General features: G+C 45.6%; 2 protein-coding genes across 5 annotated transcripts in view; one reads left to right on the forward strand and one right to left on the reverse strand.

Annotated features, from left to right (window-relative positions):
- On the forward strand, positions 1-12179 carry LRRC40 (leucine rich repeat containing 40; the record flags this gene model as incomplete). The annotated part of the gene is made up of 15 exons (XM_027651434.1): positions 1-100; positions 632-813; positions 1732-1805; positions 2501-2630; positions 2998-3121; positions 3384-3526; positions 4543-4715; positions 5440-5530; positions 5845-5890; positions 7185-7293; positions 8272-8379; positions 9579-9689; positions 10478-10555; positions 10747-10932; positions 11596-12179. Coding segments are annotated over 15 exons (1761 nt in total), but the record flags the coding sequence as incomplete, so codon positions are not given.
- A 3093-nt stretch (positions 12180-15272) lies between these two features.
- The window catches only part of LRRC7 (leucine rich repeat containing 7), a 117814-nt gene continuing 107791 nt past the window's right edge, over positions 15273-25295 (reverse strand). For 3 of the 4 annotated variants that reach the window (XM_027651553.1, XM_027651552.1, XM_027651555.1), the window contains 4 exons: positions 22773-22991; positions 21290-21382; positions 18780-18854; positions 15273-17567 (listed from right to left, as the gene is read on the reverse strand). In XM_027651553.1, coding sequence (XP_027507354.1) covers positions 17460-17567; positions 18780-18854; positions 21290-21382; positions 22773-22991 — 495 coding nt within the window. In that variant the 3' untranslated portion in view covers positions 15273-17459. The remainder of the gene's footprint in view (positions 17568-18779; positions 18855-21289; positions 21383-22772; positions 22992-25295) is intronic. The other variant, XM_027651554.1, reaches the window with a different exon arrangement.

Raw genomic sequence — 25295 nt, forward strand, 5'->3', positions numbered from 1 at the left:
GGGCGGGCGGCCCAGCCGGAGCCCCCGGTGCCGCAGGGGCTGCTGCGGGCGGCGCGGCGCAGCGGGCAGCTCAACCTGGCGGGACGCGGTCTCCGCGACGGTGTGTGAGCCGGGCCGCACCGCCCGACCCCCGCACCACCGGAGGGGCTGCCGGGGAGCCCCAACACCGCCGGGAGGGGCAGGGCGGGGGCGGCACACGGGGAACGGCAGCGACCGGTATTCTGCCATCTGTCTGCAAGGAACTATTTTTTGTCTATTTCTGGCGCATTTCCATCAGCTTGTTGTCCACTCTGGAAACGTGTCTAGAACACCATTGACTGTATAGATATGTATATACATATCTGTCTAACTGTCTATCTATCTGTGTGTGTGTATATATCCACACATCTACGTCTGTATAACTATATATTTTTATATATACATGTACCTATCTGTATATCTAATTGTGTACATATGTGTACACATACGTCTGTCTATGTATATATGTATATCGTATCCCATGACAGGAGGGTTGGAACTAAATGACCATTAAGGCCCTTTCCAACCCAAACCACTCTATGATTCTATATAAGAGGAGTTAGAGAATAGTTCCCTGAACAATCCAACTGACTCGTGTATGTTTGTGTGGCAGTGCCTCCACATGTGTGGCGGATCAATGTGGACACTCCGGAGGAAGCCCAGCAGAACCTGTCCTTCGGAGCTGCAGATCGCTGGTGGGAGCAGACAGACCTCACCAAGCTCATCCTTGCCTCCAACAAGCTGCAGAGCCTCTCAGAGGATGTGCAGCTGCTGCCTGCCCTCACTGTGCTGGATGTGAGTACAAGGAGCCCTTGGTCAGATGTTACTTCCATGGAGGAGGTGGGAAAACTTGTCTTAGACTTTGGTTTTCCATTTCCCTGCAGAAGTGGTGCTGGTGTGTTCTTTTCACAGGCATGTAGGGATAGGACAAGGGGGAATGGCCTTCTGCTGAAGGAGGGCAGGGTTAGATGAAATATTGGGAAGAAATCCTTCCCTGTGAGGGTGGTGAGGCCCTGGCACAGGTTGCCCAGAGAAACTGTGGCTGCCCCATCCCTGGAAGTGTCCAAGGCCAGGTTGGATGGGGCTTGGAGCAACCTGGGATAGTGGAAGGTGTCTGCTGCCCAGGGTGGGGGGTGGAATGGGGTGGGCTTTAAGATCCCTTCCAACCCAAATCAATTTGGGGCTCCATGATTTTTGGAATACAGGTGAGCACAGTACCAGCTCCTGAACCAGCACAGTGCTGGCAGAGCTGCCTCTGACTGGGTGTCACTCTGTGTCCACAAACCCACTGCCTTTAAAAAATACATTTATTTATTGTTTATATATTATTTTGTAATTCTTTGATTCTCAGGATAAAGAAAAGGTTGTTACAGGTCACTCTGACAGTGTCTCTGTTCATACACTTGTAGTGTGTAATCATATAATCATGAATGTCCTGGGCTGGAAGGGACCCACACAGATCAAGTCCAGCTCCAGGGTCCTGTTCTGTGGAAAGATCTGGGAAGTTCTGTTATGGACACTTTAGGAAGAGCTGTTACTGAGAGTGCAACCCCCTTTCCTGCACTCTCCTTCATCTCTAGTCTCTGGGCATTGATGGCAGTTAAGGACAATTTTGCAGTTCTGTGTGTACTGTGTGGATCAGGTTGGCTTTTTTCTGGGGAAAAACCCTGCAAGGCACAAATTAGTAACTGTATTCTAAAAACTATTTTCTAGGTGCATGATAATCAACTGACATCACTTCCTTCTGCTTTAGGACAACTAGAAAATCTCCAGAAACTTGATGTCAGGTAAGGATGTGTTACACGACAAAAAAGAGAAATATTGCACTGACTTTCATGTGTGAATGAGAGATTGCAGGATATCAAACTTTCTTTCAGAAAATTAATTCCAGATTACTAACTATAGAATACTATTATATTGAGAACTCTAAGTTTTGGATCACAACTGGTGATCTTGGGTTTGTTGGAATTGTTTTCACTGATACCCAAAGTCAGAGTCTCTTGTAAGGTGAAGACAGTGATATTCTGAATAATCTCACAAAATAACATTCATTTGATTCAGTGTGGCAATTTTGAGGATAAAACACTTTCTGCCACGAATAATTCACATTGTAAGTAATTGTCTAGGTCTCATTCATGCTGGAAATCTTCTGTTTACTGGGATAATTTAGTAAATTTGTGCTCAAGGAGAGGTTATGCTGCCACTGTGTGAACTGCATAAACAGAACAATTCACATCCAGATGGAATATTGTAAATTCAGATTAGGATTAAAACTATTCTTGAACAAATAAGTGAAGGTAATTAATTTTCCAAGGAAATGAATGCCTTGTAGAGGCCTGAGACAGGTTTTCCTTACAGGTGGCCGTGTCCTGACCAGCAGGATGTGTACAGGCTGTGGAACATGAGTGTTCTGTGTGCATCGTATTCCTAAAAACTCCTTAGTGATTGTTCTTTCCCTTTGTGTCCCATGTTTTCCCACCAGCCACAACAAGCTGCAGAGTCTCCCTGAGGAGCTGCTGCAGCTGCCCAGGCTGAGGAGCCTCCTGCTGCAGCACAACGAGCTGAGCCACCTCCCCGAGGGTCTGGGGCAGCTCCTCAGCTTGGAGGAATTGGTAAATCAGCTTTTTCAACCATATTTCTTTGTGCAGAAAGATTTATCCATGTTTTGCTACAGCTAATTAAGAATCACTGGCTTTGATGGGAGAACTTTGTGAGTATTCCAGTGACCATTCTAAAGTCAGTTATTACATAGTGGGTTTTTTGGTTGTTCTTGGTTTGAAATTTTAGGAAAACTCAAATCCCTTGTGATCTGTCAGTCATGGGAGACTTGTTTCTTGTGTCACACTTCTGCCAGGGAGATCCTAAAGATGTCAGCCAGCTAATTTTAATGTTCTGCCAGTAATTAACGTTGCACTAGCAGCACCCATGGGATAGTTTAAACATCTCTGTCTTAGTCTCTCACTTTTTTTCTATCTGCAGGATGTGTCCAATAACCATCTCACAGACATTCCAACAAGTTTTGCTTTGCTCATTAACTTGGTGCGGCTCAATTTGGCCTGTAATCAGCTCAAGGACCTGCCTGCAGATCTCAGTGCCATGAAAAGTAACTCACTTTCCTCACACTATTAAATGCCAAACAGCCAGTTTTGTGCTTATGTTCATATTAGTGCATGTTAGTCAGGTTTTAAAATATATCCCTAAAATTAATGCATTCTCAAGAAAATCAGGTCAGAATTATTAGTTCTCAATTCTGTTTGGCAAAATGTTGTTGCATTTATTTTAAAACCCCGGATAATTATGCTTCTGTGGAAAGCTATTTTTATTTTCTCCTGTTTCTGTTTGTCACTGCACATTTACTTCCATAGGCTTGAGGCAGCTGGATTGTACCAAAAACTACCTGGAAACTGTACCTTCTAAATTAGCAACTATGGCATCACTGGAGCAGCTTTACCTGAGGAAAAATAAACTGCGTTCCTTGCCAGAGTTTCCCTCTTGCAAGTTACTGAAGGTGAGCTTGGAATGGCTGCAATGTGGTAAACTTTTAAATAATGACAGTTAATTTAAACACAAGTTTTTGTGAAGTGCTGTGATCAAAAATTAATGGTCGTGTGTTTAGAACTCTTATTTAATACACCCCCATTTGCAATTTCTCTTACTGTCCTCAGTATTCAACCTTAAGGTCATTTGGAAGACAAATGTGTAGCAGAACTTTCATATTTGCAAAATAAATATTTAGGAGAGGAATGACTTAAAACTGGATCTAGTGTTGCCTATTTTTTCTCTGTGGGAACATTTTTTGGTTAAATTAACATTGTTCATTATCATTTTTTCTTTGTAACTACAGAAAAAACATACTGGTTTTCCTTTTGGCATAATCAGGTATTCCAGGTATTTTGTAGAATTAATTCCTGATATATTTAAAATTGACAGTCACCTGTTTAAGAACATCAGAATTTGTTACTCAACTGATTGAGAAATTATTAGGCCAAGGGAATGTCTCTATTACTGTAGTATTTCCACTGACCAACTCTGAAGTCAGCAGTGAAAATTTCAAGCTATTTCCTCATTTTCTAACAAAATTCCTGTTGGTGTGTGAAGTTCAGTGTCTTGGTGAATCCAGCACATGGTCTTTGGGCTAAGGAATCATTCACTTTTTCCTTTATAAATTAAACATTTCCAACAGGGAGATGAGAGCTGCCTCTCAGCTTCCTCTAACTTTGAATTTCAGAAGCTTCTTGAGCAAAGGAGCTGTTGACAAGTTCTTGGCAAAAGTGGAACAAGTTTATTCCTGGCTGGGAAATGGGACTCGGAGCTGAGGGTTCTGTGGTGGGTTCAAAAAAGCTGAGTCAGTCCCATGTCTCTGGATCTTCAGAGGCTTTGATATTTCGTAGGCAGAAGAAAGGGAATCAAGATCTATTTTTTTCCACATCATCATACATTTCTGCTGATGTCATGATTTAGGAGATGAGTTATAAAGCAATTTTACCAGAGTACCATATTGGTAGGTGCTGTTTGTTCCCATAGGAATTACATGCTGGTGAGAATCAGATTGAAGTCCTCAATGCAGAGAATCTGAAACACCTGAATTCCCTGTCTGTGCTGGAACTCAGGGACAACAAGATCAAATCAGTCCCCGAGGAGATCACTCTGCTGCAGAAGCTGGAGCGACTTGACCTGGCCAACAATGACATCAGTAGGTAATAGAGAAAGCTGGGCTGGGGCTCAGGGGGGAACATGGTTGGTGGCAGCTCATTCCTGGTGGGTCACACTGGGGGAGGTGCAATTAAGAAAGGACTTAATCATAAAATGAAGGAACCCTCTGTATTGTATGATTGCTCTGATCAAACTGGGCCTTTCTTAAAACTTCTGTGTTCTGCCTGTGACTTACATTTGACTTGTAAGTGCTTTGGGGAGGGTCTGAGGGAGCTGAAGAAGGGTCTGGAGCACCAGGAGCGGCTGCAGTGGGGCTCAGCCTGGAGAAAAGGAAGCTCAGGGGGGACCCTCTGGCTCTGCAACTCCCTGACAGGAGGCTGGAGCCAGGTGGGGGTTGGGCTCTGCTCCCACAGAACAAGACAGGAAAAGGGGAAACGACCTCAAGCTGTGCCAGGGGAGGGTCAGGTTGGACCTCAGGAGGAATTTCTTCCTGGAAAGGATGGTCAGGCACTGGAAGGGGCTACCCAGGGAGGTGGTGGAGTCCTCGTACCTGGAGGTGTCCAGGGAACAACTGGATGTGGCACTCAGTGCTCTGGGCTGGGGATTGAGCACAGGCTGGACTCGATAGTCTGGGAGGGCTTTTCCAGCCTCAATCATTCTGCATCTTCTTCTTTGAACCTGAGCTTCAGCATCCCATCTGACAAGCCATTGCAGATTCTTTAGCAGTTGGTTTGGAGCTGCTTTGGAATGAGTTGTTTCCATCTGCAGGTTGCCTTATACATTGGGGAACCTTCCTCAGCTGAAATTCCTGGCACTGGAGGGAAATCCTTTGAGAACCATCCGGAGAGACTTGCTGGAAGTAAGCACTGGAGTTTGGTTATGTTGCAGGTGAACATTTGCTGCATCCCCACAGTGTGGGCAGCAGGAGAAACATGAAAAGCTAAAAATGTGGAGCCCAAGGTTCAGATCAGAAATTTTCAGCTGGAATTGATAAAGTTATAAATAAGCAAGTTCCTAAGATGCTGTGAGGAGGGTTTTCCTGTGGGATTTTAGGTAGAATTTTTAGTCAGCAGTGCTTGAGCTCCGCCTGTGTGACTGGAATTGTCCCTCTGCATTGTTTCACCAGCTGCATAAACCCTGCTTAGTGACTTTTTTTTTGTTTCTTTTTTAAAGAAAGGCACCCAGGAACTTCTGAAATATCTGAGAAGCAAAATCCAAGGTATGTTGCTTTATTCCATTTATTGCATTTAGAGAGATTCTAAGAAATCAAAATAAATCAGAACCTAGGGAGAGTGGTTTTTTAAATCCAGGCCCCTCCAGTTATCCTGAAATAATAGAGATTTCTTTATTCAACATTTGCTCTGATATTTCTGTTTCTTTTCCTTATTCTATTAGATAATACTGAATAACAAACATGCCCTTATTGAGGATTATAATTTTAAAAATAATCTCAATATGTGTCATCTTTGTACTTAAAAGGGACCTTGATTATAGATGCATCAGCTTTTCTTACCAGTGCTGTGTGACTGTTCCTTCTTCAGTGGCTGTCCCCACCTGCCAGAGGATGGCAGCATTAATTAGGCTTCTGCAGCAGAAAAAATTCCTTCCAAATGTCAGCTTCCATGCAAATCTGACATTTTAACTCCACAAAAATTAATGGAATGCTGGAGTAAAAGCTCAGTCTAACAGATAATATAATTGTGATAACACAATTAGCTCATGTCTTGCATGTACAACAGTACTTGCAGTTTTACTCTGCCTCTTATGGAGCTAAACCAGTGGTGGTCCTGTTTCTGTTGGGGTTTAAATTGGGAAAAGCCTCTTTTTTTAGCTTATTTCTTACCCTTTTGCCCTTCTTTAACCAGAGAATAACTAGTTGTGGTTGGGCACAATTGTTGATAGACTTTAATTCATGAATGCTGCTGAACTTTCAGAGAGTTTTGTTGAATTTCTTGGAGTGGAAGTTGGATTTATGGTATGTTTGGACTCCTAGCTAAGTTTCATCCTACTCAGGTGGGTGGGAATCCCCATCTCAGATGTCCAGGAGCTTTTTTCAAGTGGATTGTGGGGAGTGATCAGAAGGAGCTTCACAAAGACGGGTGTGCTGAAGTTTATAAATATTGTTTTCACTGATAAATTGTGGTCAGGTTTGCTGGTGTGGATGTAGGTGCTCTAGATCATAACTTCCAGTCCAAATTCCCAGTTTCTCCCTGTTTCCAGCTCCTTTCCCCACAGAGACAGAGCCTCACAGAGCAGCAGCCACCAGCACATCTCACCTACTTTCTCAAAATCCAAGTTAGCCCCTCTCCCTCCCACCCCCCTAAAAAAACCCCAAAACAAATAAAGCAGAAACCCAGGACGCCAAAAAAAGTTCCTTAGAAAATTATTGGAATAATCCGAATTAGATGATCTTCAGTTGAGCCAGGAGTAAAAGAGGTGATGGAGGTGCCTGGGACACACCCCTGACTCCTGGATCCCTCAGAAGTGTGACTGGACCCCTCTGTTGTCTGTAGATGATGGACCTGGCCCCAGTGAAGAGCCTCCTGTGACAGCCATGACCCTTCCCAGCCAGGCAAGGGTGAACATGCATGCCATAACCTCACTGAAATTATTGGAGTACAGGTGTGTGTTTGGAAATATTACCTGTTCCTAAAGCTGCAAGAACACTCCCCTATTTTTTGGTTGTGGTTTTTTCCCCCTCCCTTTATTACATACCAAGCTGTTCACAAATCATGCTGTATTTGGGCATTTTCCCCTTTAATTCCTGTGCTCAGATTTGGATTGCAGGGGTTTACTTACTCATTTGTAATATCAAATATTTCACAGTAACTCACTGAAGTGCTGAAAACCTTCAGATGCTTTTGGTACCTTTTAAGGTCTTTACAATTTTTAGTAAGTCTCAGAACATCTTGTAGTAGGTGAGTGTCTCCTCAATATTTTTTAACTGTACCTTGTTAAGCTGGGAATGGGAAAGAAAACCATGAAGGACTTGGGGGTGTTGGTGGATGAGAAGGTGGGACAGGCTGGGAGAACTGGAAGGTTCATCCTGGAGAAGAGGAGGCTCCAGGGAGACCTTAGAGCCCCTTCCAGTGCCTAAAGGGGCTTCAAGAGAGCTGGAGAGGGACTTTGGACAAGGGCCTGGAGAGACAGGACAAGGGAGAATGGCTTCCCACTGCCAGAGGGCAGGGATAGATGGGATATTGGGAAGGAATTCTTGGCTGTGAGGGTGAGGGTGAGGAGGCCCTGGCACTGGCACAGAGAAGCTGTGGCTACCCCATCCCTGGGAGTGTCCAAGGCCAGGTTGGATGGGGCTTGGAGCAACCTGGGATAGTGGAAGGTGTCCCTGCCCAGGGCAAGGGATGGAATAGATGAGCTTTAAGATCCTTTCCAACCCAGACTATTCCAGGATTCCAGGATTCTCTAATACTTGCTGACAGGGCAGTGGTTGGAGCTTTCTGATCAACAGGCCCATGCATTTCAAATTGTAGCTATTTACCTGTCTGTTCTACTGGCCATCCTCTCTAAAAGAAGGTAAAAAATGCCTTGTTAATCACCAGAAATGATGAACTGGTGTCACTTGGCTCCTGTTTCTCCCTTCAGTGAGAAGCAGGCAGCAGAGATCCCCGAGGAGATGTTCGATGCTGTGGGCACCAACCCTGTGGCCACTGTCAACTTCAGCAAGAACCAGCTGAAAGAGGTGCCCCCAAGGTATTGTGTGAAAGTCATTCCTCATCTATGACTTGCTTTTTTGCCTTTGTTGTTAGCATCTTGTGTCTTTCCTGAAGCAGTTTGCACTTTGTTGCTGTGTGTGTGCACACAAATCAAAGTACAAAGAAATACAGTGAGACATTTGTGTGTCTTGTACAGGAGTGTGCAGGTGGGGCCTGGGGTCACTTCTGTCATCCAGAGTCATGGAAAATCTCTGGCACTGATGGCAATAATTAGTCTTTTTGCGTTTGGAGGAATGTTTTGTGTTAGGAGGAAGATTTGCTGGATCTCTGGGAGCCCAAGAAAACAACCAACACTGATTTTTAAGGACACTGCCACATTGTGGAATTGATCTATGCCCATTCTCAGACCCAAGTGTGCTTAATGTTTCACCTTTAGCACATAGAACTTGAAGAGGTGCAATCTCAGGGGAGAAAAAAGTCCATTTTCAGTACAATCTCTAGAGACTGGATTTTGTGAGCCAGTGTTTGTTCTTCCTGTGCTTTGTCACTGTATCAGAGGCTATTGCATTCCCTGGGATAGGTGTGAGTGGGTATGCAGCTGCCTCAGAATTCCATGCCCATCCAGGCAGGAGAGAGAAGTGTTTTCTCATTTAATTGCGTTTTGGTTTTAGGGCTAAACCAGAGATTCTATTTGGGGGGTTCTACAATGAACTTCTCGAGCTGTTAAATAATTTACACCAAAGCATCTCAATGTAACAACCTTCTACAAGCAGCAGCAAATGTTCCTGGAATTTGTAACAATGGAGCAGAAACAAAAGATGGGAAAAAATAGGAATTTCTTTCAGTTTGTTTGGCTGCAGAAGAAGGTGGATAAGAGTCAGTGTTAAAACATCTCCAGGTCAGGAGATGGCAGTGAAGGTCACCTGTGCTCTGGTCTCTGAAGTAGCTCTTGACTGCATTTACTGAGGAGGCTTTTGTAGTAAAATTTACTCTCCTAATCAGAGAGAGAAAACGTGATCTCCTAATCACTGTAGGTCAGTGAGCTTTGCCTTCATTAAGTGTAAGGTTTGAGGAGCAGCAGCTCTCACAGGTGACATCTCATTATCTTCACAAAATTATTTCAGAATTGTCAGGAAACAAAATGTGTCCTTGATTTGTAGAAGAAAGCAGTTTTTAAATAACTTAGAATGCAAGCATGAGCTTCCATAATTACAGTATCTCCTTTTTGGGTTTCAGGATTGTGGAGCTGAAAGACTCTGTTTGTGATGTCAACCTTGGCTTCAACAAAATCTCCTCTATTTCCCTGGAGCTGTGCAGGCTCCACAAATTGACACATTTGGATCTCAGGTTGGTGACGTGTGTGAGTTCCTTCCCTGGGAACTTATTTTCCTGCCTCCCTAAACCAGCCATCTGTTCCAGTGGGATTGCAGCACTGGGATCAGTTTTCATTCCCAAAATGCCTCCGTGGTAGAGCTGAAATAGCCTAAATTTGGGCCTTGGTTAAAGAAAACCCAAAAAAACAAGTGGACCAGCTCTGAGACTTGCTGTGAGGAGAGAGATGGTGCTATTTGAAAACATGTCCATCGCCCTCCAAAAGAAACACACACCAAAAAATCCTGGGAATTAGGACAGTGAAGGTTCAGATCTTGTCACACTGCTGGAAACAGAAGCAGTGCATGGCAAGAGATGTTACTTATGTCATCTTACCTCCCCTGACTCCTAAGAAATGCTCTTTGCATTATTCAGCATCTGGATTAGCTCAAACTGTAGATTTTGGAGAGGTGTAGTGATTGACTGATTTACTTTGGCTTCAGGATCTGGGCAGTTTCCTAAGCTTTCCTCTGCAACCCAAGGAGCTGAATTTCCAGACAGGTTTATGGAGTTGTTGGGTGCCTGGGAATACTTGGGAATCTTTAGAGGACAGGCTTTGAGTCTCCTCCTGGCAGAAATGTGAATCCAACCTGGCTGGCATTAGCCAGCAGCTGTACCTGGGCTGTACCTGGTCTTGCCCCATTTCTGAGGCAGTGAGTTGGCCACAGACAGTGTGGATGTGATCAATATGTTGTGTCCTGGGGATTCTCAACTAAAACCTTGAGCGAGTGAATGATTATTGTTTGTCTTCCTTTGATACACAGAAACAACATTCTGACATCTTTACCCAAGGAAATGGAAGCACTGACAAGACTGCAGATAATCAATCTTGCTTTTAACAGGTGAGCAACACTCTAGATTATTTTAATAAAATAATAATCAAAAGAACTGGGCTGAATTTGATATGATTTTCCTGTGATGTAAAAACAAGGAGACACTTGGCTGACAAGTTGTGGGCTTGAAACTCATGAAAGCCTTGTGTTTGTGTTGCCCTGTTTCTGACTTTCCCTGCTTTGCCTTTCTTTTCCTGAAGATTTAAGGTGTTTCCCAGTGTCCTGTATCACCTCCCAGCCCTGGAGACCATCCTGCTCAGCAACAACCAGGTGGGGTCCATCGACCCGGTGCAGCTGAAGGGGATGGACAGGCTGGGAACGCTGGACCTGCAGAACAACGACCTCCTCCACGTGCCCCCAGAACTGGGGAACTGTGAAAACCTGAGGTGTGTGGTTTCACTGGGGACCTGTTTATACAATTATATTCTGAGTTCTTCAGGGAGTGTTTTGTCAGAGGAAAAAGTGCTCCTTGGCAGGATATTGTTTGTGGAGTCTCAGTGCCCCAAAAGGGTCTCTCTGACTATCTGCAAACCAAGGCAGTTTCTTCCATAATTTCTCTCTATTGTAGAGAATTGGAGGAGTTGTTTCTTCATTTCAAACCTGTGTCAAGGGTGTGTTGTTTTGTATGAAGCTCCTGGCAGAGCCTTGGTTATGTTGCCTGTCCAGTCACACTGTGGTACAGCATGGACAGGCCAGGCTTAGCAGGGAGATTGGACCAGGTGAACCCACTGTGGTCCCTTCCAGCCTGAACCATCCTGGAATTCTGTTTCTGTATTCCAGAAGTTCTTTTCTCACTCCTGCTGGCAGAGGCTTGCTGCAGTAGTGGGGTATGTGCTGCAGTCATACACCCCCACTGATTTATTAGCATAAATTAAAATTCACGTCTCTAAAGCCAAGTTGGTGTGAAGCAGGGAAGCAGGAATTAAAACTTTTAGTAGAACAGAAGAGGGATTATTTAGGGATTCCAAAAGATTCAGCAGTCTGTATGCAGTGGATGAGTGTGTGCCTACAAGAAGTCTTTATCTAAGTGCAAGATCCCTGTTTTCCAGGACCCTGCTGTTGGAAGGGAACCCATTCCGCACCCCCCGGGCTGCAATCCTGGCCAAGGGCACAGCTGCAGTGCTGGAATACCTGCGGAGCCGCATTCCCACCTGAGCCAGCTCCTGCCCTGGGCTAGCAGGGATCACAGGACAAGGGGCTCCACTGCCTCCCTCCTCCTGCTCCTGCCCAGGCCAGAGCATCCATGAGGCTGTTTGTATGTTAAGAAAGAACTGACCTGTAAAACATTCCCTGGATGCATGTTCCAAGGGGGATCTCAGCATCCCACACTCTGTTTACACTGCTTGTGATAAAGGAGCCATGGTGCTCTCTGCAGGCCAGCTGAGCTTTGAAGAGAGTTGTCAAATCAAAGCCTTTGGGCGAAAGGGAATACTTTGGATTTTTGTATCCTTTTTTTTGGTCTCTTTTCACTGCTCCCCAAAAACTTATTCCTGGTCTGTGTATGGTAAATACTGGAGCTGTGAGGGGGTGACCAAGGCTGAGAAGTACCCCCAGCTTTGTGCATGGCTCACCTGAGGGCAAGAAAGTGGCCGGTGTTGGCAGCTGCACTGAGATAATAAATGTGTCCCTTGGATGTCTGGCTTGGGTTCTTTAAGCATGTGCTGTAATTAAGTTTTCTAGACAGTAACACAGATACTTTTCTTGTTTAAACAGGCTTCCATGTCCTGAAAGTGATGCCCTTAATGATAACGGTGCTGCAGTGTGGGTATTAATAAACAGAACCACAGAATCCCAGAATCACTGAGGTTGGGAAAGCCCTCTCAGCCCATTGAGTGCAACCTGTGCCTGATCCCCACCTTGTCACCCAGCCCAGAGCACCGAGTGCCACGTCCAGTCGTTCCTTGGACACCTCTAGAGATGGGGACTCCACCACCTCCCTGGGCAGCCCCTTCCAATGCCTGACCACCCTTTCCAGGAAGAAATTCCTCCTGAGGTCCAACCTGACTCTCCCCTGGCACAGCTTGAGGTCGTTTCCTCTTGTCCTGTCTTGTTCTGTGGGAGCAGAGCCTGACTGCTCCACCTGGCTCCACCCTCCTGTCAGGGAGTTGCAGAGAGCCAGAAGGTCCCCCCTGAGCCTCCTTTTGTTCAGGCTGAGCCCCTCCAGATCCCTCAGCCACTCGTGGTGCTCCAGACCCTTCCCCAGCTGTGTTCCCTTCCCTGGACATGCTCCAGCTCTGGGTGATGGATGGTGGATCCAGTTCCCTGGATGACGGAGCTGCTGTTGCTCTCAACCCCAGCCCTCTCATTTCCATACATTTATCCTTTCGTACACCATTTGTCCCCAAAAAGCAGTAAACACTGAGTTTTCTTCACCAGCTGCATCACTCCCATTCCTTATCTGATGTCCCACAGTAGCAAGGAGAGCTGCCCAATTTTCTAGGCCCACTTCCAGTGGGATGTAGGGAATGACGACTCCTTCCTCTCCCTCCCAAACCTTCCATCCTTCCCGACAGCGAAGAAATGACCCAAAAGAATTACAATAAGGTGACGTTTTTATTATTTATACAATAAAGAGACTTTTTAATGTTATTCAAAACACTTTTTTTTTTTTAAATACTGAAAAATTTGGGTACACCAAAGCCGAAAATGGCTCTGCTAATACTGCACAGCGGCGGTTCAGTCCCTGGGCTCCCTATGGACAGAAGCATCTGCAAAATGCATCAACACCACACGCACGGGCCGGGGCCCCACAGGGCACGGGGAGGGGACAAACCTGCATGTGCCAAGGGACGAGAGTTGATTGCACTCAATCAATAGATTTAAAATAGAATTTTTGAAGTACCTTTTTGCACATAAAATGAAGCAGCTTTCAAGTTCAGTAAGTCTTTATACTGCAAAAAACATGAAGTACATTCACAATCTATGTTAATAAAGTAGTAAATATTTCCTCATTCAGCTTTATTTACAGGAATACTGGAATTCAACTGAAAAGTACAGTCATCTGGAATATAGCAATCTTTGAACACATACAAAAATGACCATTTCTGTATATAATTTAAGCTCAAAATCACAATTATCTCAAAATATTAATTACAATACAGCCATCTCCATCATAATTAAACATGTCTTTTATAAAATGGTAAAATCTTTAATAAAGGAAGCTGTTGGTTCTGAACCGGATACAGTACTCACAGGTAGAAAACCGAAGTGATGAGCGAGTGCCCTGCCCGGGGAGGGGACACGAGGGGGGGGACACAAGGGAAGGACATGAGCCACCGAGGCAGCCCAGAGACAAAGGCCCTGAGTGCCAGGGCTGGGGGTCCTCACACAATGCAATGGTGTCATTCAGTCACTTCCACAAAATCGGCTGGAATCATCCAGGAAGGGGATTGGCAAAATGTTTTTCTGTTTGTTTTTTCTTTAATTTCAGTTCCATGATTTGAAAACGGTGCCTTTTGGGATTGGGTTGGCGGTGGCCCTGCAGGCTCCTGGAGCGGCCCACAGTGCCAATAGCCTTGTTCCCGAGCACCCAAACCCCCAGTGGATCCGTATCCCATCAAACTACTGCCCGGAAAGTTGTATCAGCACGGCCACAGGGAATGACCCAGGGCCTGAGTGCCTGGGAATGAGGGGATGAGGCCAGACGGCTTTGTGCGCTTCAAAAGGGAATTGTGGAGTCTGGAAGGGAGAGAAGGGAGGGGCCATGCCAGCCATGGGCAGGGAGCTCGGACTGCAGAGAGAATTCCCACCTTCCCCAGTGTGGGATTTCTAACTGTGAAATCCCACCAGTTCACAGGATCACAGAATAGCTGGGTTTGGGAGGGACCTCTTGGAGATCACCCAGTCCAACCCCCTGCCCAGGCAGGGTCACCTGGAGCAGGTGACAGAGGAATGCGTCCAGGTGGATTTGGGATGCCCTCCCTGGGCAGCTATTCCAGGCTCTGCCACCTTCCATGGAAAGAAGTTCTACCTCGTGTTGAGGTGGAAGTTCTTGCGTGTTTATGGCCAAATCCTGCCAAGGTGGGTGCTGACTCCACAGCCCTGTCACCTCCTGTGCCTGTGTGTGACCCATGTCCAACCCTGATCCTGTTGGACAGGGTCTGCCTGGTTGGAGGGACATGGACCACCCCCCCCGTGTCCTGAGCTGGACTGGGCAGCACAGCCCTGGCTCTGGCCCTTCTCCTGCCACAGACAATTCCCAGGAATAACCACCCTGATCCCCACTGACCCTGTACAGACCTGGGTCTGACACCGTGGCCTGTCTCAGCTGATCCAAATGTGTGTAATTTAATACAGGGTTTGCATTTCCTGTTGCAAATCTCCTTATCAGATATATACACATCTATAAATAAGCACTTTTGATTGCATAAGGTAATTAATGCTATATTACAGCAGAGAGGTTTCACAGAATCCCAGATTGGTGTGGGTTGGAAGAGACCTTAAAGCTCATCCAGTCCTACTCCCTGCCATGGGCAGGGACATCTTCCACTAGACCAGGTTGCTCCAAGCCCCATCCAACCTGGCCTTGGACACTCCCAGGGATGGGGCAGCCACAGCTTCTCTGGGCAACCTGTGCCAGGGCCTCACCACCCTCAGAGACAGGGATTTCTCCCCAACATCCCAACTAACTCTGCCCTCTGGCAGTGGGAAGTGATTCCCCCTCGTCCTGCCCCTCCAGGCTCTTGTCCAGACAAGTCCCTCTCCAGCTCTCTTGGAGTCCCTTCAGGCACTCCAAGTGCTCACTAACAGCAGCAAACCAACATCCTGGACATTCCATACTCCTTTTTTCCTTGGATTTTCCTTGGATTTCCTTGTCTCTGCTCTCAGCTGCCCCATTCACCCCCACTATTGTCCTGCTTGGTCCCTGCTCAGAGCCACTGGCTGGGCACAGCCACCCCAGTTGGCATCTCCTGTTCCCTCCCAGGGGCCGGCACTGCCACCAAACACAGATGCAGATGTGGATGTGCTATAAAACATCTCGAAAAGCAAGATCTGAAGATGTTAAATTGTTGCTGTTGGAACACCTGGCTGATAACTCCCATAGTTTGTCATCACCTGGATACGAACTGTGAGCTGGCACTGGGAAAAGGGGGGTCTTGGAGGCTTCCTGGGGTCTGGGCTGGGCTTTTTCCTCAAAAAATTTTAAAAAAGCATTTTGAAAGCAGCTTTTTTGCTTTCTTTTTTCCCTCCCCCATCATCGCCCTGTGCAGGACTCCCTGTGTAGGGGGACCCCTCAGCTCTCCAGGGCTCAGCTCTGTCCCTCCTCTCCCAGCAAAGCTCCAAAAGGTCCCACAGCCAGGGAGGGAAGGTTTAGGAATTCCTAGTGGCTCTTGGAGGCAGCAAAGTGGAATATTCCTGGCTGTGTCTGTGGGCTGTGGCTGCACCCTTGGATGTGGGATTTTTGGGTGGGAATGAGTCCAGCCACAGACAAGCCCGGTGCCAGCTCTCCCTCAGCCCTTTCTCAGGGAAATGGGATCCCCTGAAAATACCTGAAGGGAGGTTTCCCTGTGTTTTTTCATCTTGCTATCAGGTGTAACCGTGCTGGAGCCCTGAACCACCAGCAGCTGTCAGGACTCTCTTTGTTGGGAGCAGCACCAGGACTTGGACCTGAGAGGTTGTCACACTGTGCCCTGAGCTGGGAATGCTCCTCCCAGGCTGGCTTGGTGTCACTCAGTGTCACCTGCTGTTCCCTGGGATGTGTCAGCTCTCAAACCTACTCCCATTCCCTGTAAAGGACTCCTGATCAAATCAAGGATCACATAAAGCCTCTCCGATGGGAATATCCCAAGCAGGGCCCGGCCCAGCCTGGAGCCAGTGAAGATACACAACAATGTCCATGGGAATGGGGGATGTGAGTAAAGGGCCTCGAATTGGAAATTAAAAAAGTGAAATAATAAAATTAGCAGCAACAAAAGAAGTTTTACTGCCACCATCACAACCTTCCTCCATCTGTGCGCCAAACCTGCCTGTCCTCGGGGTTCTCCTGTAGTGTGTGCACATGGAATCCATGGGAAGTGCCAAACCAAAGGGATTAACCCATTCCAGAGGGAGTTAACCCATTCCAAAGGAAGTCAGAATCATAGAATCATAGAATGGTTTGGCTTGGAAGGGACCTTAGAGCTCATCCCATTCCATCCCCTGCCATGGGCAGAGACACCTTCCACTAGACCAGGTCACTCCAAGGTCCATCCGACCTGGCCCATTCCAAAGGAAGTTAACACATCCTAAAGGAAGTTTTAACCCATTCCAAAGGAAGTTCACCCATTTCCATGTGGGTTTTTGTACCGAGGTCCCAGAGTTCAATTTCAGAAGTCTCTCACCCTGTATATGAATTGTTCCTGATCCCTACGGAGCCAACTATACACACGGCATATGTACAGGTATTTTCATAAGGCATAGAATATCTTTGCATTGAAAATAAATGAACATTATTAAATTTAATTTAATATATACTTTCTTTGAGGTGTTTATGAAAATATTTTTTTCTCTATACTTTTGTATGTGACATGATAGAAATATTTCATGGGAAGTACAGGTTAATATAGTTCATCTTTATAAAGGCATATACAACTCTGAGGCAGTGTTTCTGATGGACAGCAGAATTCCTAAAGGATTTGTATGTGCTTTTGTGTTCTGAAATTATATGAAATCGACTTTAAGAAGTAACTTGATTAAAAAAACGCACCAATGCACAGCCAGAGGCTGACAAGTAAAACTAATACGGAGCCACATGAACAATATATTTATATAGTTAATATATTTTTCCCGATGATTGGTACTAACATAGAGTATTATACATTTGGCACTACTGTTTGCCATTGGTCCAGCAATTGGCAAAAAATTGGTTTCCTATGTATAAATCTGTTTGAACATTAGATCTGGCTAGACATATTTACTATTTATAAAAAAATATTTAGACAGTAAGCTCACGTTGAATAACAAGGTCTACTGTGTTCTGGAAACTCTTCAGTAGAAGCACAGCCTTCTCGTGTTCCATATGTACAAAGCTGTGTCCATTGGCCTGCAACAGGGACAAACACAGGAAAAAGCTCTATAGTGGCTTCATTTTGGGGGAACAAAGGGGTGGATGGAAATGAAAAGCTAAAATAAATAATGAACACATGAGGATCCCACAAACACTGAGCACATGTTTCTCTCGCCCTCCGTTGACTTCGAGCAGGGGCTGGACTGGAGGCTCCAGTGAATACTTCATTCCCACTGAAATGATCCTGTGACTCTGGGATAGTTTGTGTGTTTCCTGAGGAAGCATAACTCTGGGATGGAAGGTTTCCATATTCCAGGTGCCGTGCTGCATGCATGGGCAGGATGGGCTCCGTTCGGACACAGAGATAAAGAGGGAAGTATTTATAAGCTTTCTGTCAATTAAATCTCACTATAATAATCTCTCTCTTGTCTGTTCCAACATTATTTCAAAAGTCAAATGTTAAACATAATTACCCACAGTTCACTGACTGTGCTTAATAGGCCCAAGTAGAAGATCCACCATTCTCCAGGATAATGGACACAGTTCAGGAAGGGGATCAGGCCCCATGACCACACCTGCTCCAGGTCCGCCCTGAGCCTCCTTCCCAGGCTGAGCCCCCCCAGCTCCCTCAGCTGCTTCTGCTGCTCCAGACCCTTCCCCAGCTCCATTCCCTTCTCTGGACATGCCCCAGTCCCTCAATGTGTCTCTTGTCTGAGGGGCCCAGAACTGACCCCAGGACTGGAAGTACCTCAGCAGTGCCCAGTGCAGGGGGACATCACTGCTCTGGGGCTGTGGCCACACTATTTTTGATACAAACCAGGTGTCACTGGCCTTCTTGGCCACCTGGACAAAAAGTTCTGCAAGTAACTCTGCTATAAATCAATATTAAACTATATATAATAGTTTATATAATAACAGAACTGTCAGTTAACTCACAGAGTCACAGAATATCCTGAGTTGGAAGGGACCAATGAGGACCATCGAGTCCAACCCTCAGCCCTGCACAGGACCATCCCCAAGACTCACACCACATGCTCCAGAGGATCATGTGAACATTCCTTGAGCTCTGGCAGCCTTGGTGCTGTGACCACTGCCCTGGGGAGCCTGTTCAGTGCTCAGTCGCCCTCTGGGGGAAGAACCTTTTCCTAATATCCAACCTGAACCTGCCCTGACACAACTTCAGGCCTGCACCAGCACCACTGCATTTCTGAGCTGCCCTCAGCCCCCCAGCAGTCCCTCCCCCTGTACCTGCAGGATCTTGTCCCCGGGCTGGAGCAGGCTGGACGCGGGGCCGTCAGGCTGAACCCTAGTAACAAAGATACCCTATAAGTCAAAGTAACACAGGTTAGGATGCCATCTCCGAGACCTACAGCCCAAAATACAGGTGCATCCCTAACTGGGATCTGGGGGCTTTATAGACTTGGGCTAAACACCAAACTCTATTTTAATCTGTTTGTAATCAAACACTAGGTTGGGTTTCTAGCAGCTTCAGCTACTTCACCCAATAAATATAATTGTGGGTCATTTTTAACTAAGATTCCACCTCACAAAATACTGTCCAATATGAATAGAGTGGCAGGGTTATCAGGAGGGTAATTAAAATGGAGTAAGCATTAATTTATTAGAATAATCTGTACCATAATCTACACAGTAATCTTTGTTTGCTTCCTCTAAGAAAGAAAAAAGTTTAAAAAACGTGTAGAAAGCAGTTGATTATTCAGCCCTTGAGATCTTCAGTTCCATGGGCTGTGGGACAGACCTTTAATCCGGTGTCTGAGCAGTGAAAGGCTTTAAAAGAGGAAAAGCTATTAAAGGATAGTTATAGATTTGTTTTCAGAATTTCAGTACAATATGTTAATAATCCCCCAAATCAAAGCTTGGTTCCAGCTGATGAGCACATTAAACTCCCACACAGCTCATCAGCTCTGGCCCCTCAGTTCTGTGCTCTCCCTGCTCCAACAGGAATCCAAGACTAAATGTGAACATTCCCATTGCTCCCAGGGACACCAGGGAAATCCCTGCTTGGCACCACCATCATGTGCATCCCTGAGGGATTTTACAGTCTCCTGAGCAAGGCCCTGCCCTGTATTCCCAGTATGAAACCAGAGCTCCTTGGGAGCATAGCCATAGGCTGCTGAAACCTCATCCCTGTGCCATGAACTTGTGGCAGGGTTCTGCTGTGCCAAAGGAATGGTGGCTTCTCCATGGCTTCTCCTGTCTTCTCATCCCAGTGACATCAGCATTTCATTTAAAATATGTCAAATCTGGTGTCACAGTGTGGGAAGTGATGGTTCAGAGTAACAATACAGAAAAACCCTTCAACTATTAATTTCCCTCCCATCGCTCCCTGAGTTGCATTCCGGTGAGTGGGAAAATCAGTTCTATCTCCAGCTGTTCCTGCCTTGCTCCAAATACATTCAGAGTAGAACAGGGACCCTCCTTCAGTCACTTCAGCCAAGTGACAGCCAGGAAAGTCCAGTTTAATTCTACCATCCCACCTTCAACTGTGCAAAACCAGGCCCCGATATTATAAAGTGTAATTCCAGAGTGAAGTCTCCAAGGACACCCAAATTGAGAACGTTTTAAAGGACAGTAGTTAAAATTCCTGGGTTTTATGTACATTACATGGGACTACTCTGGAGGTTCAAAACAGGGATTATCAATCCCAGAATCCCAGACTGGTTTGGGTTGGGAGGGATCTTAAAAGCCCTCTTGTTCCAGCCCCTGCAATGGGCAAGGACACCTTCCTTTGACCAGGAATTCAGACTGTGTCAGGTTGGTATTTCCAAGCCTATTTTACATTCCCAGTCAGTTTTCTGTTGTAATTCAGAGAGGTGGGGAATTGATTTCTTTAATTTGCAGGCAGATCTCAAAGTTTTGAAAAGAGATGAAAAGAGAGTTTTAAAAAACTTCATCGTTTGCGAAACATTCTCCACACTTATGGAAGTTCTGACTGTCTCTGCAAACAGAATCCAGGATTATCAAAGGACATCAACTCTAGGAACCTGTTCAACAGAGAGGTGCCCAAAGTGCTCATTTTCCAACAAACTCCACTCAATTTTATTGCACCAAACAGACAAATTCACAGGTCTAAGAGTCCATTTCCTAATCCTACAGCCCCTGGAGCTGGGAATCACCAGGTGGTGGAGTTTTTCTAGGCTTCCTTTTATCACACAGAGACCTATCTTAGACTTGCAATTCCCCGAATGAATCCTGAGTCTCCCTGACCACCGTGTTCCTCATGGGGACATTCTTAATTCCCAGTACAAAAGATAACTGGTGCCATGGGGTCTGCAAGGATCCAGTGATCTCCAGTTTACAGGCCAGGCTGGTTTTATTTGACACAGCAGCTACAAATCCTGGCATTCCAGCTACTGGTACGCTGGTTTGGTGTTAATTTAGTCAAAAGTTTAAATCAGGGCCAAAAGTGACTCTTAAAAGCGAGAGAGACGATTCTCCAGAAAACAGCCTGAAAAATTCTTAGACACGGAATATGGGGCAGACACCCATGGGATTGATGTTTGATTCTCTCATTTTCATTAACTGGGAAAAGAAAGCAAACAACACACAAAAAACTCTCCCAAACCAAAAAAAAAATAATAAAAAAAGCCAAGTGTGGGAAAAAGTCTTTCAATAATCACAACAGAAGGACATAAACATCTCACTCATATTCTCCACATCTCCATAAACTTCTCACTCATGTTCTCCATGTCTCCACTCTAAAATAAGGACCAGATAGAGAGAAATTCCCAACGTACCTTATCGGAAGGTTTGAATGGATTTCCTTGTCCACTTATTCCACCACTGATACTAAACCCCAGGCCAGGATTCTTCTCTATCCTCACACAAAACTAGGTTAGAAAGACAGGGCAGGGTAAGTGGATGTCAACATTAAACCCTTCCTAAACCACAGCATCCTTCTTCCCACACATCTCGTTCACCATCAGTGGGATGAGATGAGCCCTGCACTGCACAACGTGGGGAAAGTCCATGAAACATTGCTATAAACTGGAAGTACTGGCATGATTTTAGCACACAGTGATACCATAATATTCCCTATCATTCATAGATTTTTGCATGGATTTTAAAGTTTCGTTTTCAAGGAGGAAAAAAACACTTTAGACTTGTGATATGTTCACATTGGCCAAATTTTTCACTTAAACGTTGGGATAAACCTGTCAGTGAGGCTTAATCTGTGCAATTTTATTTTTCCAGAAGGAGTCACTTGTGCAGCACCCCTTGGACAAAGCAAGGGATATATATACTCAATAATATATATCCCTATATATATATATTATATATATTATATATATCCCTATATATAATATATATATAGGGATATATATAATATATATAATACTCAAAGCTCAGGGATCTTCAGAGCATTGCCAGGTTAGGGCACAGGCCCACAACCTGACTGAGCACCACCCACTTCTACCCCAGGAGACAGTGCTGAACCTTCTCTTTTAGTCAGGATGACTCTAAATAGCATTGGGTCATTGAACATAAAATAAAAATTACTTCAGAGGAGCTTAATGACTGTGCACTGAGCTGGGCTTAGCACATCCTCGAGCCACACCAGCAACTGGTTCTGAACATCAGGGATGTAAGACAGGGAGCTGCTCACGTGGCTTGACCAGCACTTTACACAAGAGAAAGGTTTACTGATTGTTCTGCACCTCATTCAGCAAAGTCAGGGGCCCCAAACAGGTATTTCAGTCATTAAGGTCAAATATAATGAGGACAGGACCACTTAATGAAGGAAATCCCCAGTGCTGGGGGCACTGGGGCTGCAGATGGCCTTTCACTGGGCAGATCTGAGCAGATTAGCATATTATAAAATAACCTGCCCTGTTGACACTGAACTGGGTTACTGGGGAACAGGCAGAAGCTGCAAATTAATTCAGTGTGACCCTGTGATGCCAGTTCTGCTCAGGGGCTTCAATAGCAAATGGTGTTACTTGATCAGTCCAAGAGAAAATGGATATTGATGGCTGGTGCTGGGGAAGGGGATGGATCCAGCCTGCCTCCAGCTCAACCAGAGCTCCCCCAGTCCAACCAGAGCTCCCCCAGTCCATCTAGAGTTCCCCCAGTACAACCAGTGCTCTCCCAAACCAACCAGAGCTCCCTGGGCTGCCCAGCTCAGCTGCACCATTCCTGCCCAAGGCTCCCTTGTCCCATGGACACCTTGGAAAACACAGGAACATCTCTGTCCTGAAGCTGCAGTGCAGCCCCTCTCACCTGCTCCTGGTAGGCGTCGGTGCTCCGCTGGCCCTTGGTCTGGATGAGGCACCGCCCGGTCTGGGGGGCTCGGGAGCTCTGGGCTGCCGGGATCTGGATGGGCAGCGGTGGCTGGTACTGCTGGATGGTGACCTTGTTCATGCTCCCCTCGTAGGGCTGCTCCCGGCTCCGGTGCTGCAGGCTCTGGGATCCCATGAGGGTCTGGATGTGGCTACCTGCCTGTGGGCAATGCAACCCGTTAGGCCACAAAGGTAGGAGGCTGAAAGGAAATGATTATTAAACTCACAGTTGGGGCCAAGTAAACCTGAGCCCCAGCAGAGGTTTGCCTTTGGAGCACAGCTGGGAAAACCAGGATTAAAAGCAGCAGGGACATGCCCATGGCACCGGGGACCTGGGAAGTTTGGGGAGAATCAGCCATTTGATAAACATAAAGTATTTTTCTCCTCATGTCACGTCCACATTTCTGCTCAGGGTGTTTTGTGAACTGAAAACATTTAATAAATCAAAGGAGGGTGAATAATTTATCACAGCCCACTATAAAGATACTGGAATGTTTGGTTTATCTGAGGATAATTTGGAATAAGTTCTGTAACACAGACACAGACACTGACCAGGGTTATGCTCTGGGTATGGAGAGCACCAGCATTTAAAACCTATGCCTTCTCCTGCGACCAAATGTGGCTTTCACCAAATGTAACCAATCAAATTTCTGTGATAACATTTCTGTGACAACATCTGCTGGTTTGAAGCTCCAATATTTGGTAAAGAAAAGTTAAATACTGCATTTACATCAACTTGGTCTTTTGCTAATACCAGCCAAGGAAGAATGGCTCCTGTCTTGTGTTTCTGTCTTGTGGACACAACAGTAAAAGTCATTTTCCAGGAAGCCTAAATACTGCAGGCTTTTAATAGTCTTTTAATAAATCAGTGGATTATTCAATTGGGAGATTAAAATATCCAATTTTGCCATAGGAGAACTAGCCCATAAATTATGGACTTGAGGTAAAATGGGCATTTAATCTGCATTATAAACAGCAAGAAGGATGGAAACAACCACCCACAGCCCAGCTAATGAAGTAGTGATGCCTGTGCAGCATTCCCAGCTCACTGACAGAAACAGCCATCACTACACACAGAGTAGGTCTGTGTGGGGGAAATTTGGGAATGTGTATTAGTGTCTATATACAGTTAGATAGATACCAGTTAATGACTGGACTCAATGATCTTGGAGATCTTTTCTAAGCTAAATGATCCCATGATTCTACATCAGCATGAGTACACAGTCCATCCATCTGCCATACACACCCTTCCCCTTGGAAAAACAACTCTCAACTCTTTTTACCACGATTTCCCAAGCACAGCTCTACCACACAGTAACTCAGCTCTGCAGGAGCCCAGTTAGTGGAAAACCAAAAGATATTACAATTTATATTTGCACATTTAATTGTTTGCTATGTTGAACTTCAATTCTATAGAAGAGTTTCTGAACGACTTCAAATAGTTGCTGGATTTTAATCCCCAGATGCTGGAAAACCAAGACATTGGAGGTGACTTTGCTTGGAGAGATGAGTGTTGTCACACCAGCACATTACAAATCCCTCCTGAGGAAGGTGAGTAAACAGCTCTGAGAATTCATTTTCTCTCTGCTGTTAATAGACTTTGAGGAGATTGTTATCACTCCTGCTTGTGGATTCACACCGTGGCTCTTCTGGAGGGGGATAAGCTGCTTCTCATGGAAATGGAAATGATTTCTTCTGCAGAAAAGATCTCTATTATGCAGACTGCTTCCCCAATTTCATCTGTATTTTTTACTTATCATCCAGCACAAAAGTTAATTATTTTCAGCTCGGTGTCCAATATTTACGTTACAGTTGGAGTAGCTGGCAGTAGCTGGCAGTGGGTGTAATGACAGATCTGCTGAGTGAAGCAATGTTTGTACTTATCCCATGAGAGCAGCCAGATACCGAAATATTCAGAACAAAAGAGAATCTGCAGTTGAATTTATTACAGTCCTGATGGTGCTCTGTTGATGGTGAACTGTTACGGCACTGACTGTGCACTGATGGTGCACAAATGTAAGACAGCAACAGTGTCCAACTGGGAATGGACCAACACAGGTTTTATCCCAAAATGCCAGTGAAGACAAGAAATGGCTTGTCTTACATTTCTCATCCTCATTTCTTGCATATCAGATGATAAATAACTTGGCTGTCAGAGCCAACTCCACCACACCCTGTCGCAGCACCCCCTCCTCCTCCTCCTCTTCCTCCTCCTCTTGGGCCTGGGAGGTGCAATTTCCATCTCCCATCTTCCAGCAATCCTCCTGTACACAGGGACCTGTGGTTGCAGCTCTCTGTGAAGCCAAGGGTTGCTGCTTCTGCCACTGCCTTGGATAAAAGCTGTGAAAGGAGGTCCTTCCTCATCAGTTGAGAGTTAATCACACAGCAGTTATCAGTGTACACACCATGACTTTCACTGGTGTTATTCACCCCAGGGATGAGCTGGTTGGATCTCTATGTAGAC

This window comes from Corapipo altera, unplaced genomic scaffold (genome assembly GCF_003945725.1).
Source record: "Corapipo altera isolate COAL_440 unplaced genomic scaffold, ASM394572v1 57, whole genome shotgun sequence".
Classification (NCBI taxonomy): Eukaryota; Metazoa; Chordata; class Aves; order Passeriformes; family Pipridae; genus Corapipo; species Corapipo altera.